This window comes from Pipra filicauda, unplaced genomic scaffold (genome assembly GCF_003945595.2).
Source record: "Pipra filicauda isolate LSUMZ 115617 unplaced genomic scaffold, ASM394559v2 scaffold16_size7369187_pilon, whole genome shotgun sequence".
Taxonomy (NCBI): domain Eukaryota; kingdom Metazoa; phylum Chordata; class Aves; order Passeriformes; family Pipridae; genus Pipra; species Pipra filicauda.
In genome coordinates, this window is record NW_024104207.1 from 4,611,279 (window position 1) to 4,627,623 (window position 16,345).

General features: G+C 36.0%; 1 protein-coding gene across 4 annotated transcripts in view; it reads right to left on the minus strand.

Moving 5' to 3' along the window:
- Positions 1-6,518: 6,518 nt before the first annotated feature.
- The window catches only part of SIPA1L2 (signal induced proliferation associated 1 like 2), a 105,860-nt gene continuing 96,033 nt past the window's right edge, over positions 6,519-16,345 (minus strand). For 2 of the 4 annotated variants that reach the window (XM_027721365.2, XM_027721364.2), the window contains 3 exons: positions 10,359-10,482; positions 8,610-8,691; positions 6,519-7,758 (listed from right to left, as the gene is read on the minus strand). In XM_027721365.2, the coding sequence (XP_027577166.1) occupies positions 7,612-7,758; positions 8,610-8,691; positions 10,359-10,482 (353 nt within the window). In that variant the 3' untranslated portion in view covers positions 6,519-7,611. Of the gene's footprint in view, positions 7,759-8,609; positions 8,692-10,358; positions 10,483-11,415; positions 11,470-16,345 lie in introns of all 4 variants that reach the window. The other 2 variants (XM_027721363.2, XM_039379508.1) reach the window with 2 other exon arrangements.

Sequence of the window (16,345 nt, forward strand, 5' to 3'; positions counted from 1 at the left end):
TCTCTGCAATTATGAAAAATGTACTCTAGACCCTCCAAATGCATACAGACCAAACGAAGAAAATGCACTTAGAGATGAAAGAGAGAGTTTTCTTTACTGGCAATGTTGCCTTAGGAAGTTTAAGGTCATTAGATAATTTTAAGAGAACAAAAAGCAGCCTCATTAAAAAATGGAGTTTTCCATATTTCCTGCTCAGAGTTGGAATGTAAAGCCCCAGTTGTACAAGGTTCATAGAGAAGGGATTTTTTTACACGGTACAATACCTAACACATACTGGGGGTTAAGTATGCTTTCAAAGGGATAGCTTTTGAGCTGTACAGGCTCAAAAGCTTTGAACGCCACAAAAGATACTTCAGTCACTTGGAATATAACAACTATGGTTACTTCCAAAATAATCTAGGAACCCTGAATTTATTTGTCTGCCACTAGGCAAAGTTGTACAATCAAATTAAAATCATCTCAGGGTTTCTGAGAAAGTTTGTTTTAAAAAAAGTGAAAAAATGAAAAAATAATCCCATTTAGCTGGCCAAGAAATACAGTTTTTCCTTAAAATATCTGAAGTTTCTTGTGCCACTTCTCCCTGTAGATGACTTTAATGAGACATGTTTACATTTTTTCAAACCCACTCTATTTCCTGCATTTCCAGCTGCAATCCACAGTTTGTGTTCAGTGGTAACATGGGATTGTCCAGAGTTATCGTTATACAACCATAACCAAATGTTTCAAAGACATGTAGGTAAGTTGGAAAGACTTGTATCTCTTGTATTTCATAGAATACCAGTTTAGAAAGGAACATCAAGGATCATCTGGTTCAACTTTTCTTGGTAAAAGCATAGTCTACAGAAGATGACCTGGCACCAAGTGTTTGTTCACTGTTTACTACATGTGTGCTGTGTGTTATGGACAGTTTAAAAGGCTACAGGAGGACAGCAGAGAAGCTGGCTGCTTTACTCCAGTGTGCAAGTGAGGAAGCAGAGCCATAGAGAGCAGGGGGCCTTTAGGCTGGCTGGGGACTCACAAAAAGAATGAGACTTGTCTGTAGCAAAAGGACTCACAAAATAACCTGCAGGGTGCTAGGGAAAATGACACTTTCCTCAAGTGCCAGAAGGGACCATGCAAGCAGCTCAAAGCTCCACAACAGGAGCAAGAGGGAAAAAAACAGACCTCATGGGCAGGGAGGAAAGATTTTTCTGTGAACCTTGGGTAAAAAACCTGTTTCCATAAGAAGATCAGAGTATCTCTGTCAGCCGTTACCTTGCTCTCATCTGTATTCTCATCAAATCAAGTATTAGAGACTAGACAGCCTTTTGATATTTCAGGCATATTCCCTTCAAGGAGAAGGTGCAGGTGTATCTGCACCTCTGATGCCTCTGAGCATCTGCATTTCATGTCAGCACAGCTTAGAATGCTCACTCTCAGTCAGAATGCTGACTAAGGTGTTCATGCCATTAACAGTAAGTGAGCATTTCCACATAATTTAAAAAATGCAGCTTGGCTATTTCTGAGAACCTTCCTAGAGATGAAGAATCATGATTTCTGTGGAGGGAATTTGTAGCATTTCTCGTAAAACATGTGGACAAGTCATTATTATGGTTAGCCATCCACTGCAATGGGGTTTGCTGTATGCATGGCTTGACAGAGAAGCTGTGGTGCATTCAGGAATTATACACTAGCCTGTTACATATGCAAGCCTAGTCATTTCTCTCTTTTTCACTCTAAGAGGATTATTAAAGCATCTCTATGACATTATAAAAACATTCAAAAAGGATGCTCCTATATGCTAGTCTGCAGATTGATTTCTCTCAGGTTTCTTTCAGACTCTCTTCTATGTCATATTTAAAAAAAAAAAATCAGTGGCTGAACAACTCTGGGTTGTTCTGCAATAACAAACTAGGACAGACTGGGAAGGAAGGTACTGACACACTCTTAGCAAGAATTCAAAAATCCAAGAAGATTTTATGCATGATCCTTAATAAGGCTATTTACAGATGATGAAACTCTACTGTCAGCATCCCTTTAGAGTTTCTCTGTATAAATATCAACAGTCCTGCTGGACAATTGGCGAGACATTAGGAGGCTTATGGCGTGCTGTGCTGTAAAGCCATCTAGATTTAAAAAGCAAATGACTCATTTAATAGATATGGTTCTGTTGAAAGAACATTCTTCAGAGCTTAGTAAGAAGTTTAAACTACATTAACATTAGAAATCAATGAGCCAAACCACTGTGGACTACTGAGGTCACGGTTAATAAAGAACGACTTCAATTTTATTTTCATATCCTGTTTTTGGTCTAATCACTTGACCTCATTTTAAAACATGGTCTGGATGTAATTCACCATTCCACACAAAGAGACTGATTATTTTTCCCACTTTTACTCTCTTCAGTAATTTCTATTATATTAAATCTGATTTACACCCGAGGAACTGAATACATTTTCTGATATTTTTAAAGAAATCAGCCACCCAGCTCACAAAGCACAGTCTGATTTAATGGTGCCATTTGGAGTTCTTCTGGCTACATGATATGCAGCTTCCGTTGTCTATGGGACATTAAAACATCTAGGAAGGAGCCCATTGTTTGCTTTCTCCTTTGAATGGCAGACTACTCATTCCTCAGCGTCCAAGACAAGGTAGACTGTAACTGATGGAATAGCATTTCCCTCACTGGAAACAAGTTTGCCTCTGGTCTGTATACAGGCCGAAAGCATGTTGAACATATTTATACATTAATTAGAGCTTATGTTTAAAATAACCTACTCATACACAAGCATTTCAGCAAACAGGCTTTGAACCGTTCGAGTACTGAGCCACCCTGAAGTTCCTTTTTAAGCTTTCTGACAGGAGAAAGCACAGAAAAGAACAAGATAGCGTATTTGTACCTTTACAAAACCCCATGTGTTTCCTAAAAAATGAAGATATTGCAAATCTGAAGGAGCTTTTTGTTTTGTGCTTGTTTTTACTGAAACCCCTACTGAGAAACTCAGCTCTTAGCAAATGAAAGGAAGACCAAGAATCCAAGAGCTGTGTGGCAGAAGACAGACAGTCAACCTTGAGCACAAACAGCCTAAAGTTGCACTAGTGCTAGAATATGCTTCCTGGAGCACTGCTCTCACACACAAGAGAGACATTTTTTGTTGTAAAGAAACATCGTGTCTTGGGTTTGGGAAAGGAATATCCATCATCTTGAGTAAAATGTCTATGTAGAGAGAAAAACACAGCACTAATGAGAATGTAGATAGCTCAGGTTTCCACAAAAAAAAAAAATCCTTCAGAAAATGTTATCTATCAAATTTATGCCTGAGATGAAAGCAGGACTACAGTGTTAGTGGTAACATGAATCTTGGATGACCAGACTACTATTTACTACTGGACAACCCCGGGGTCACTTATCTGTTCCTTTATTAACAGCCCTTGTCACTCATATAGTCACACACTTTCATCGGTTGGTTGTCTGAAAGGAGAATCAAAATAAAACAAAAAAAATGCCCTCTACCCTGCACCCCTTTTTTTCTTTTTTTTTTTTTTCTTCAAGTGTTTCCCTGGTGAATTTTTTGGAAACCTGCTAGATACAGTTACTTTGGAAATACACATTTTTGCCTGATTGCTTTACCTATGAGTCAAAAATGTCTTCAGAAAGCTAGCATTGTGTAAGACAGTGAGTGACTGCAGAGTCTGCAAAATAGCAAAGATTTACATTGGCAAGGCTGGATGAAATTGTACCAGCCTTGCTCTCTCTTTTGTAGCCACTGGAGCAAACAATGCAGGAGCACAGACAGCAAAATGCTTAGGCCCTGCTGCTCCATGGCTTTGTCTAAACCCACCCAGACCTCTCCCTGGCTGGCCAGACTAGGCACCTACTGCAAAACTTTTCCTTCTGACATTGCATTCTCCTTGAGGGAAATTCAAGGAAACATGGTGAGGGAGAGAAATAAAGGAAGTGCAAGGAATCAAATGAAAAATACAACCTGTGAGCATAGATAAAAGAGCTGAGATCAAGATATATATTTACTTTTGACTTGAAAGACATTATTTTTCTTGTAGTCATTGCTGTGGAAGATAGAAGATGGGATGAAGAATACCTTGTTTTGGCAATAATTAATGGTTCTGATGGTTTCAAATTGTACAACAATTCCTGAGTTCAGTGACTTCCTTCTATATTAGAACCAGTCAGCACAGAGCTCAAGAAGTGCTGTAACAACATAATGCACATAGCAATTGTCTTTTTTTCTGTATTGAAAGTTGTTTTCCTAAATAACTGCTCTACAATTAGCTAGTTTATATTACAAGTATTCTGAACATTTTCCCACATAACTGGATTTTATGCACAAAAAAAGATTAACTATTTTGAGAATTTATATTGGATAATACACAGAGGATATAAATAGCTTCTGTATAAAGCTATCAGATGCCTAAGCCAAGTATGACTACCCTCTCAGGAACAGAAAAAATACTAGAAATTATCCCTTATGTTAGTACTAGGGGTCTCAGAAAAAACTGTACATAGTACAGTCTACATTGTGATAAATGTCTCAGTAAGGATCCCTTCAACAGAGATCTGCATAGAAATCTTGATATGTCACTTCTGGGGCAGAAGAAGAACATTTTGTAATTTTGCCATGATTGGTGTTTGTCCCTTTTACAGAAGTAAACATCTGCGCTGGTTCATGTTTGATTTCTGCATCTCAGTACTTAACAGCATGGCCTGCTGTGCTGGGAGCACTTTGTTGACATTTATAACGCTTCCATATTGTTGTTTTAATTCAGATCACAACAAACACATCTTTGAAGTCAATTTCCCAATCACCACCACTTACTTGGCTTAGGATCATACCAAACCGTCTAAGAGCACAAAGTTTTCACATAAAGCTAAGCCAGAGCCCACCTAACACAATTTCAGCCACTAAAAGGCTGGACTGGTCATGGAACAAGGAAGAGCCTGAAGGATCTCTTCCCACCCCCAAAACCTAGGTTAGCAACACTCTAAATTTTCCTAGCACTCCACACTAGTTGCTTATGTAGACTTAGTCTTTGCCTTCATGTGTATAAAACAAGAAGTTTTGTGAGCAAAACGCTTCCAAGAGAATTATTCTTAAAAAAAGCAGTTAATTAAAATGTTCAATTAAATGTCCTTTACCTATGCCATAACTGTATTATGGTCTTGGATAAATATTGTATTCCCATGTCATTAAAACAGTAACAGCCAGACTAAAAACTTTTCCCCATGATGAGGGTTAATTAAGGAAGAACCATGTGCTACTGACACAATAGTGCTTTTGTCAGCAAAAGAAATAGGAGATTTGCAGGCAAAATTTTCTGTCACTTTTGGAAATCAAGCATTTTCAGTTGGATGAGAAAAACAGCAAAGCTAACTACTGAAAGTCCTTTTTCTGCACATAGTTATAAATGCTGTTTTTCAACAACTGTGAGATAAAGAACTAAAATGAATATTAGACTATAAACTCTTATACAAACCTAATAGTGGCCCTTCAGAACAAGCTTATCCTCGAGTTCATTTCAGATAGCACAGCTTTTCAAAGGGGACAGACCAATCCCCAAAGAAACATGTTCACAGACAAATTGCCCAAGTTGTTCAACACAGTTATTTGGCAAGGTCTCCAGCCAGATGGGTTTGCTAATGACTTCTGTAAGGTGCTTAAATCGGAAGCTAGTGTAACCCATGACTGCCATGTTTAATTACTCTGTTAATGCAGCTTAGTGGATACTGTTTGTATTTTTCATCAAAACCTCTGACTTTTACATATCAAAGACAAAATGGTCTTTTTAATTTCAATGTAAGGATACCAAAGCCTTGATTATCTGCCCATGTATAACTTTTTCTAAAAGGAGTCTCTAAGAACAATTGTTACAGCAGTGGCAGACATTTGTTCAACTTACAAAACATTTCTCAGCCAATATGCACTAACAGTGGACACAGAATTTTACTTGCATGAGTTGAATAAATTTTTTAATTATTCAACAATTTTCTATAGGTTTGCCTGAATGCAATCAGTGGCTGAAAGGAAACTGGGATACAACTGGGATATTTTATTTTTTCTCTCAGGACAAGTCAAATGTGCTTATTACCTTCATTTCAATTTGTAAAAGTGTCCTTTTGTGATGTAAACGTTAAGCTCAGTATTGTACACAATGCATCTCACATACGCTTACACTGCAATCCTCAGATCTCAGTTGCTGGCACAAGAAAATGGCGAGCTATTTCCTGCTACAGCTAATATAAGGTATTATGAGAAAACTAGACCCCCTTTTGAAAATCAATGCCTATGAACAGCGAAAACAGCTTTTGTTCATTGATTGGTGAAGCTACCTCCTCAGTTCCAGGACAGGACACACCAAAGAAGTTAAGTGCAATAACGCTGACAGTCCCTCATTGGTAACAAGGGATCATGAGAGCTCTGGGCGGTTGGACTGTCTCTGGATGATGAGCCTAGAGAGTGGGCTGAACAGAAACCTGAGCTATTACTGGTAACAGTGATTACAGATAATACAAGATAAAATAATTCAGGTTTAGATTTTTAACATTTATTAAAAAAGCAGGATGTATGTTCATTTCAAATTAAACAGTTAAAAATGTTAAAGCATACAAACAAATCAATTGTGTACTAGCAGCATCCAATTGTTAGAATTTTCTAGAACTCCTCAGTACAGTCTTGGCAAGCTAAAAATATTACAACTTGCAACCAACTGACCTCACCATAGTGCAGATAAAACAAACTTTATAAAAACAACAATTTAAGGTTAAATAAGCTTAAATAAAGGTGTTAAATACAAGACACTTGATCAAAGCTTCTGTACAAAGATAAACAAATTTGGCATTGTACAATTGATTGGCTGGCTCACACCATACATGATTTCAATAGTTAAGCAGTGTAACTGTTTAGCTGAACATCAACTATAAAAAAGTAACTGAAGTTGGGAGAGGGCTAACCCCAGTGAGCCATTTACAAGGCATGTGTATTTTTAGAAAATCAGAACACTGTTTATATTCAGGCACCATTTGTTCCTGCAAATAAATAATCTCTAATGTATCTGCATCCAAACTAGTGTTAAACACATCAGTGCTAACATTTTATAAACACAGCTCTGTGACTATTCACTATACCTCCATTCTTATTGCTATGACAATGTGGACTGTGGAAATAAAACTACTGTACATACAAAAAAATAGAGCACCTTTTAAACATTAAAGTATATGTCTGGTTATTCTTTTTATCTTACAATACTGAAGCCCAAGCTAATGTAAATTGCTTTAACATCTTCACCAGCGCACCTGAAATGCAGGAACTAAAACCCTAAATATTCCTCTTCAGGCAAGCCCCAGTCAGAGCAACTTCTAAAAATGTCTAAAATGACACTAAGGATTTTTTACATTCATCTGCACACAAACAAATATCTGCTATTCTCTGCTTTCTTCATACGGATTTAAAGACAGATTACCACAGTTCTCTCTCCTTTTCAAACGAATAAAGCTGGATAGAGAATGTAGCAGAAACACCTAAAATGGATTGTGAACACAGTGAAATTATTACCCCGCTAATTCAAAAAATACAGCTGTTACATTGTTCAAATAAGTATTTTCCAGGGGCTCGCCGATTAGGATTTTTTGTCTATCGTATTGAAAAACCATTCTGTAAATTTCCTCAGTTGAGCAGCTGCTGTTTGAGACTCCTCCTGAAGTCTCATGTTATCTTGTCTCAGGTGCTGTACCTCTGCTTGGAGAACTGCCTTGTCCTGTTTTTCCTGGTTAAGAAAGATACAAGTTGAGTAAAGTGAGTAGTTGTGATGACAGCATTTATTTTTGTTGTTAATATTTCTACACAAGTCATACAGACATATTTTGTTGAGCTCCCTAATCCATTAAGACAACTACTAACTGCAAATTAATTCCCCAAATATGCTCCAACTACCTCTTTCACTTTAAGAAAATACTTCAAGCTAAAAAGAAAACTAGATGTTACCTTAGTAAAAAAATTAGAGGAGTTTACTCCATTTAACAAAAAAAAAAATAAAAATCAAGCACTAAAAGCATAAGAAGGTTTTAGCTATAATAAATGACATGTGACAGCCCAAGTTGTAAGGAATTGATTTCAAGCACATGTTAAGGAAAAAAAAAAAATCTAATTTCAAAATTTTCCCTTACATGATTATTTTCTCACCAAAGCAGTCTCATTTCTATCAGTCCTGGCACTGTGTCCAGCTCAGAAATTAGACAGCAAATTGAGGCACACAGCAAGTCACTGCTACGTGACCAAGAAGGCAACAAGGACGACAAATCTGGAGTGCTAACCATATCCCTATCCTTTGTTTAATCCAAAGTACTATAAATGAACATAAAATGCCTCACTCTTTCTGGGGTATGCCTAAATGTAGAACATTTATTCTGGAGTAAAGACCCATAAACTAGTTAGTTTTGCCAGTTTGTTTGCATAACCATTCCCACAGGACCTTCTGCATCTCAGTGTTCTCTTTGACCATTCAGCAACTGCATTATGTAATTTAACTGATGTACTTATTTCAAGCCCTTGATGAACCGTGTGTAAAAATAAAACTATTAAGACTGGAGAGTAGTTATATTGCTAACGGTCTCTTACCTTTCTCAGGTCGGTTTGTAGTTGCCGGAGGATGACTTCTAGCTGGTTTACTTTTCCAGTCAGAGTACTCGGAGCATGTTCCCTGTAAAGTAAACCACTACCTTCACTCTGAGTTAGTTAAAAATATTTTCTTCTCAGCTTTTGCAGAGTAAAACTTTTAGTAACAGCAAATTAAACCAATCAGTTATAAAAACAGAGACAAAACCAGCATCAATTACTAGTGCAGACTATTACAAAATGAGCAAAAGACTATTACAAAAACATAAATCCAATCCTGCAATATCTGAAATATGACACTGCCTCTTATGCAAATCAGGCAGAAGTTACAATGATTTTAAGAAAGAATGTTTTAGGACTTATATGCACATACCCTGACAATTCAAGTTACACTCACTGCTAAATGATGTGCAGGGACATTAGTTAACAAGCTGCTTTCTGATAAGGACTGTACTAATCTGAAGCAAACTGCAGCAGCAATTACTGCAAACCAAAAGAGCTGTTAAGAGTTCTTTTGTCTGGTGTGCAGTAGTGTCATTTCAGTAAAGGATAAACCTATGGCTTTATGGAGACAAATATTTTGTTTAAAGGTCAAAACATATAAAATATTGCCACAGGTTGATCAAATGTATGACTGAAGGAAAATGCTGAGAATAGCTTCTGCTTTCTGAATGACAATAAGCACTGCGGGAGATAGTTTCATTTACATTATAGATGCAATTAGCCATCACGTGAATAATTGTGTCTAAAAGAGAGATGGTGAAGAGAAAAGCTTTGCATGCAAAGTTGAATCAGCTGCTTCATGCAACTGCACAAATCCAACAGATTTGCTGATCCTAAAAGGGGAACATCTTTAACAGTCTTTTCCAGTCCTTACTGATCATTAGACTGGGGAAAGATATGGACTTGGAAGTCATTACAATAAATGCGCTTTACCGTGTAGGCAAGCTAATTTGTGTAAAATTGGTTCAAATTAAAATGTAATAATCTAACAAGCAAGAAGACTTCTCCCTCCATTTCCCATTCTTCTACTCCTGCAACTGAAGAGCAAAACTAATCAAAGATGTGTTTTTCTTTTAAAGCGTGCTACTGGGCAGATTATACTGCTGAATTTGAGCTTTTAACAAGTATACTCCTCAAAGCAGGAAAGATGGGGGGGGAAGAATAATTTCTCCCAGAATACTGCAAAGAATTTGAAGAATTGGGTAGTTTGGCCTACAATTTTCCTGCAGTCCTCAGTTACACGTTCTCTTATTAATTTACCTTTGTATAAACGAAAAATTATGGGTTTACAAGTAGCAAATAGTTGCAAAGATAGGTAGGAACACCTGTTTCAAGATCTGAGACATTTGCTGCAGATAAAGTTGTGGCATACTACAGAGTTGAGCTCCTGTTATTGGTTCTAATCAAATGAAATCTAAAATAAGAGTAACATAAATTATTCTTGTAAGTAGGAATACAGTGAAAAATTTGATTATCTGAAACTCTGGATCTAACTGTGCTCTGCATTAGAGGTCTATTACAGTGAGAGAGCTTTATTAGACTATACTACAAATTTTCTAGACAGAACAGCTCAGAATTGATTCCAAAAAACAACATTTTTCAAAATCAGAGACAATTTGATCAGTCAAGGTAACAGGTCTGCCATCAAACAGCCGTGAAACGTGCATACAGAAAATCTGACTCGGAACATAAAGACAAAATCTTTCCTTAAAATACTTTTGTAAGAAATATGCTTTAACTCTGACATACCCAGCAGCCTCAAGGAAATCTTTTCCATCTGGGGGACTCTCATCCAAAGGTAACTCCTGTGTTCCTTCCAAGCCCTGTGCTTGCTGCATATCATTTAAGGTGCAAAAAGATGCTACTCCCTGATCTGTAAAAAGCAACATAAGGATACATCTAAAACTGGACAAATTAAAGAGCTATATTTCTGCCATTATCCCAGTTCAGTTAGTGAAATGGTTGTAGGTTTCTACATCTCAGCTTTGAAGATAATCAGCAGATGTATGTTCCAACCAGTTGGCTTCCCCACGTCTGCATCCAAAGGCAACCCCAAATCAATTTTTTATGTCTATCAATCAGCAGTATGACAGTTTTGTCTGGACCATTTAATGCTGATATGAACAGTAAATTGGTCTTAATGAACTCTGTAGAAAACCATTTCAGAATTCAGGGCCACAACGGATGACAATAATAATTCAGCAAACAGGTCTGCATTTTTCCATGGACTTAAAGCTCTCAGATTCCTCAGAAATCTGCAATGTTTATTTTGTACTGCTTTACTTTCTCAAGCATTTGCAGAACCTAAGGGCAATCTGCATACTTGAAAAACAATAAATTTACACTATTTTTATCAATTGAGTTTTTAGAACATACATTACTAAGGCAAGCTATTATCTGCATTGAATTTGAGTAGAACATAATCTAACAAGCACAGATGTAATTACCTATGGATATACAGTGTGGTTGCCAAAATATATCAGTCACCACATAATAGAAGTACGCCATGCAGATCATCATTGCACAGAACAGGAGTAAATGATGCATTCATTAGGATTTAATTTCTCTTCTTTAAAAAAACAAAATCCATATTCTGTGGAGATTGATTTAACTTATTTCTGCCAAACAAAATCCATGTCTGTAGGCTTGTATGAATTCTGGTGACAACATGCCTGCCTTGCCCTTTCTCCCCTTGCTCTACCACCCCACAAGGCCCAAAGCTTGCATTGTCATGCAAACGTGCAAAACATAGGAAATATTAAAGAAAGTTTACAGAAGGCAAAAGTCATCAATCTCAGACCATCACCTAGAAACGGCGTGTGATGACAGAACGGCCCAAATTCTTCATCTGAGTCAAAACCTGGAATAAGATTTAGAACGTTCCTATAAACAAGACAGTCCACCTCCACTGGAGCAGCTGTGGCCCTTGTGTACAGCGCACACAGTGGGATGTTCCCAGTGCAGTTCATGCTGGTGCTCATTCTCAGCCTCGCCAGGCCATTTTTACACAATACCAACATCACAGTAAAGCAAAAGGTGTCACACCCCATGTCTCTAATAGTAATACCCAGTGTTGCAACACAGCATGACAACTTGGCATGATACGTAAGAGGACAATCCTTCAAACTCTAAGGACACAAACACAGGTCAGATCTTTTCAACTAGAAAGGACATTTTAGTTTAAAAGTTTTACCAATCAAACATAGGAAATCACTAAAAATCTCTTTATTGATTTAAAAAAATTCCTTCAGTCTTAAGGAATACCAGAGATTGTCAATTCATTTTCTAATACAATGAAGAAAAGTTGCATGTCTTATTTTGTCCAATTTTAAAGACTGCAGTTCATTTCTCCTCCTTTTATCCTTGTTTCTGATTAGTGATAGATCTCAGCAAATATGAATGTCTTTTCCATATCTCCTGACAATAAGGTAAGAATATAATTTTAAACACATAATCAATGACATAATTTACAGATTTGACACCTACTAAGTTAAATAGATTTACTTAGCATGGATAAACTAAAATTAATTTCCCAGGTCAAACACAGTATGTAGGCCAGAAACAAGAGAGTATAAACAAGCAGTTGCAAGTACATAGCTAATTATTGATTTCACTTTTATACTATTCACATGTTCATTACCACTTAATAGAAACAAAGCCAGCAACAAATGTTATGCTGTTACTATTTTTTCTATGGCCAACAAAATGTGACATTGTGTCTCAGAGGAAATTCTACTGCGATATAAAAAAATAATCTGCATTTTTTCCCTCTGCTGACTAAGCTTAATTAAAGAAACTGACCACTTGTCTGGTTTATTTGTCAGCTGAGAAAGTGTTTTGTCAGTTTGATCTCCTCAACAGTATCTTAGAGCATCTTTTTTTTGATGGATAAAAGTAGGTGCAAAACCAGGTACATGCAACTGTTAATGAAATCACATTATGCCATTTTAAAACACAGTCTTTTAAAATATTTTTGTATTATTTCAAAACACAACAAAAATATGCTTGCAATGAAGGATAATGTGTGGATTAACTTCTCCTTCCTTGTATGATCCCAAGTGAAGTTCAATTTCACATAATTTAGAAACTATTAATAATTAAGAGTAGGAAATTAATTGTTACACCTTTTCTGTTTTTCTAGCATAACTTAGACATATTTTTCAATATTCATATCTTAATAAAATATGAAACCATATTCTAACATTCCCAAGGTGAGGAAAAAAGTCACTACATGGCCACTAATAATCCAAAGTCTCCAATTACATAACATACTACATAAATTCCTGTGCTACTCTTCAAACATTAGTTCTTTAATTTTCCAAAGCCAGGTTAGTGGCAAAATAATTCTCTGAACAAGTTAGTAAGACAATAAATCTCTGTAATAATTAGTACAACAACTAGTTCCTGGACAAGAAAACTATTTTGCCTTTGAATACTTCTCAAGTACTTTTAAAGACACATTTTTATTTTCGGTAACTATATAAAAATCTCACTGATCTCCTATAGGGAGATCTTATAGAGTAGTCAAGCTAAGAAACAGCTTCACCAATTTACTATTTAAATCTGAACTGTGGTGAAGACTGAACTTGTTCTTTGAAGAGCAAAATCTTCCTATTGATTTTAGGTTTATTTGTTTTCAACAGAATTGGCTTGACCCTTTATTAATGAAAATGAAATCAAAGTTACCTCGAAAACCAGCTCTTTTTATAAAGAAAAATCAATGGGTATGGTACTGTAGATCTAAGTTCTGCTTCCTACAGGGACCCCTTGTATTCAGTTGAAGAGATAGGTGCATACTAACAGAAGAAAATACATGTAAATCTCAGAGTTCTTATTTTTAAGTGGGATGTCCCTGACAAACTCCAAACAGAACCCATACACAGAAAACTATTTGCAAAAAATATACTGGTCTTGATATCAAAAGTTTAAGCGACAGTTGACTTAGCAAGACCAATGATGATGAGACAAAAAATCATATCTTAATTTACAGTAACAGAGTCATACAGCTGTAACTACTAAGAATTTGAATCTGAATTTCCATTGTTGCAGACCTCTAACAGAGGCCAGAAAAAAATAGGCAATTTTGATGTACTGGAAAGCAGAAAAGGTTAAAGTGAGTAAAGTGCATGAAGCCACTCTCTCATTGTTAAGATAAAGTCTACCCACAAACATATACTTACATATGCACTGAAGCAAAAAGAATTACATGCACTAGAAATGACTAAATGTTAAATATTTTCATTTTTTCTTTTTCTAGCACTTTAATGCACTACTTTGATTAAAATAATTATCTGTCATGCTGAATGCTTCACTTCTTTCTCATTATGTTATGTGTAGCATTTCTTGCATTAAGCTATGAAGATTTTAAATCAAAGTATTAAAATAGCATTAATTATAGTAGCACAGATGTTTTTGCAAAGATAAATTGGCATTAAGAAACACTGCATTCTGATTGGCACTAGTAGGCGTTCATAAAAATCACCTGGAAAACAGTTGAAACCACCGATTCTAATGAACTAAATCAGAGACATTAGAAGGACTTTCTTAAACCCACAGTATGATTTATCAAACACTAAACAGCATTTTAAAGCATAATAAACCCAGGTTGAAGTAGCACAAATAGTACAAAGTTTTATTCCTAATAGTATTCAATATTTATATTTGTGTCAGTTCTTTTCTATAATTTCAGTATCAGGTATGGACATCCAAAAAGGCTTCTCCTTTTGCTCCCCAAAACAGTGAAAAGATCCAAAAAAAGCCATTAGCAAGATAATACACATGCTGAAAGCCAGTCCCTTTTCCCTAACTTGGAGATCTATTAGAAGGATAATAGAAAAAAAGAATTAAAAAATTAATTATCTTACTTTCCCTTAGTCTTTTCTGAGATTTCTTCGTTCTCCTTTTTCAAATTGATCTTTCCAATTTGTTCTATAAATCCCCATGTCTTTATCTTTACTCAGTTGACCATGCTTGCTTTCTTTTTTTTTTTATAACCTCTCCTTTTTTAGCCCAACTACCCTCACTAAAATCCTACCTCTTTTGCTTTACAGTCACATCCAGTCCTATCGATTTTTTATTGTTTGCTTCAGGGATGGATCCAAAAACATTACAACAGTGTATTTCTATCATGTCAGCTGCCACCTGGTTACTCTCTCTCTGCAGCTCCCAACAAAATAAGAGAAGGTAACTGGAAGTAGCATATCCATGTATGACAGAAATGGAAGGATGCCCCTTACTACTGACTGGGCTGACTCTAGCATGCATGTTAAATATCGTATCTGGATAAATATCAGAGTCAAAACTGTGTCTTGCAAAGGAAGGCAGTGTGAAGACAAAACAATGCCACACACAGCTTATCGACACTGACCCTCAACAGAGGCAGCTCAAGCAAAAACCCTTTCACTGCAGCTTCTGGAGCCTCTGGAGTTAATGCCTGCACAGCTCTCCATTACACTGTGAAGACCTGTCTTAGGAATAACAGAAGATTTTCAGGAAAAGTTTGAAGTAGGTATTCAGCTTCCCACAAAAGTTCTTGCCAAGCAAAAGCAGCGAAATTAAATCTTCACAAAGCGAAAAGTGTTATCATCATAGTTTCAATTTAAAATAAAAAAAAGTAATGGCTTCTCCCACTTTCATAGACTAGGGTTTAAAACCTACTGTTCTACATAGGACGAAGGCTTCAGCTGAATAAAAGCTAATACTAATAAACAACCCTGTCCACTGCTCATTTGAGGGGAGAGAAGAAAGCTAAAAATGAGACTGCTGCTCTTGTAACACTCAGAAGTAAACTCTGAGTACAGATGATGATAGCAAAAATCTTGCTACTATATTTAATTCTTAATCCAATTGATGCCAACATTATAAGCACCTAAAAAGGCTAGAGCTAACATAATTGAGATACAATTGCTTTTTAAGACAGACAGATGAAGTATAGTGAGGACCACATTAAGAACATTGAACTGATCAAATTGTGTAAATTGTCAACATACAATCTGGAGACATCACAGGAGAAAAATCCTGACCTTGGAATGAAATTGGTAATTCTAATAAACTGATATTAACAAAAGACCTTGTACAAAGAAAAAACTAAAATTGAGTTTAGTATCTAGGTTCTAGAACAGAACATAACTTTAAAATATCAGGTTCGCAAAGCCAAACTAGAGAACAACTCTAGAGTTAACTTCTGATTCAGTATTAAAAAATTCTTATCTATCTTGTGATCCTTTCCATCCAAAGTTGGGGGGGAGGTGTGTGTTTGTTTTGGTGTTTTTTTGAGATGGTCCTATATGAAATGTGATCCAATTTCCATCCAGTTTAATAAAAAGATCAAAGCAGTTTTATATTCAGAAGTGGATAAACTTTAGAATCATCCACGCTCTTTTTCATGTTGATAGAATGCAGAACAGTAGTTCCAAGCTATTTTTAAATACAAAGTTGAAGCAACTCCTAAGTCAATAACATTAAAGTACATATGGAAACTGCATCTGCTAATTCATATCCAACACATTCCCTTCCATTTTTTTATGACATGCCTATCAGTTATCTATTTTTAAATTACTTCCAAATTGTAAGACATAGGACACAGAAAACTGAACAAAGGTTTAAAAATTCCATTCTTTGCAAAAGTTTCTATTGCAGCACTATAAATTTAGTCAAAACATTGTATAAGTCATCTAAGATATACACAGATGTCTCTACTGCAGAATCCTAAACAGAAAAGAATTACATTCCTTCAG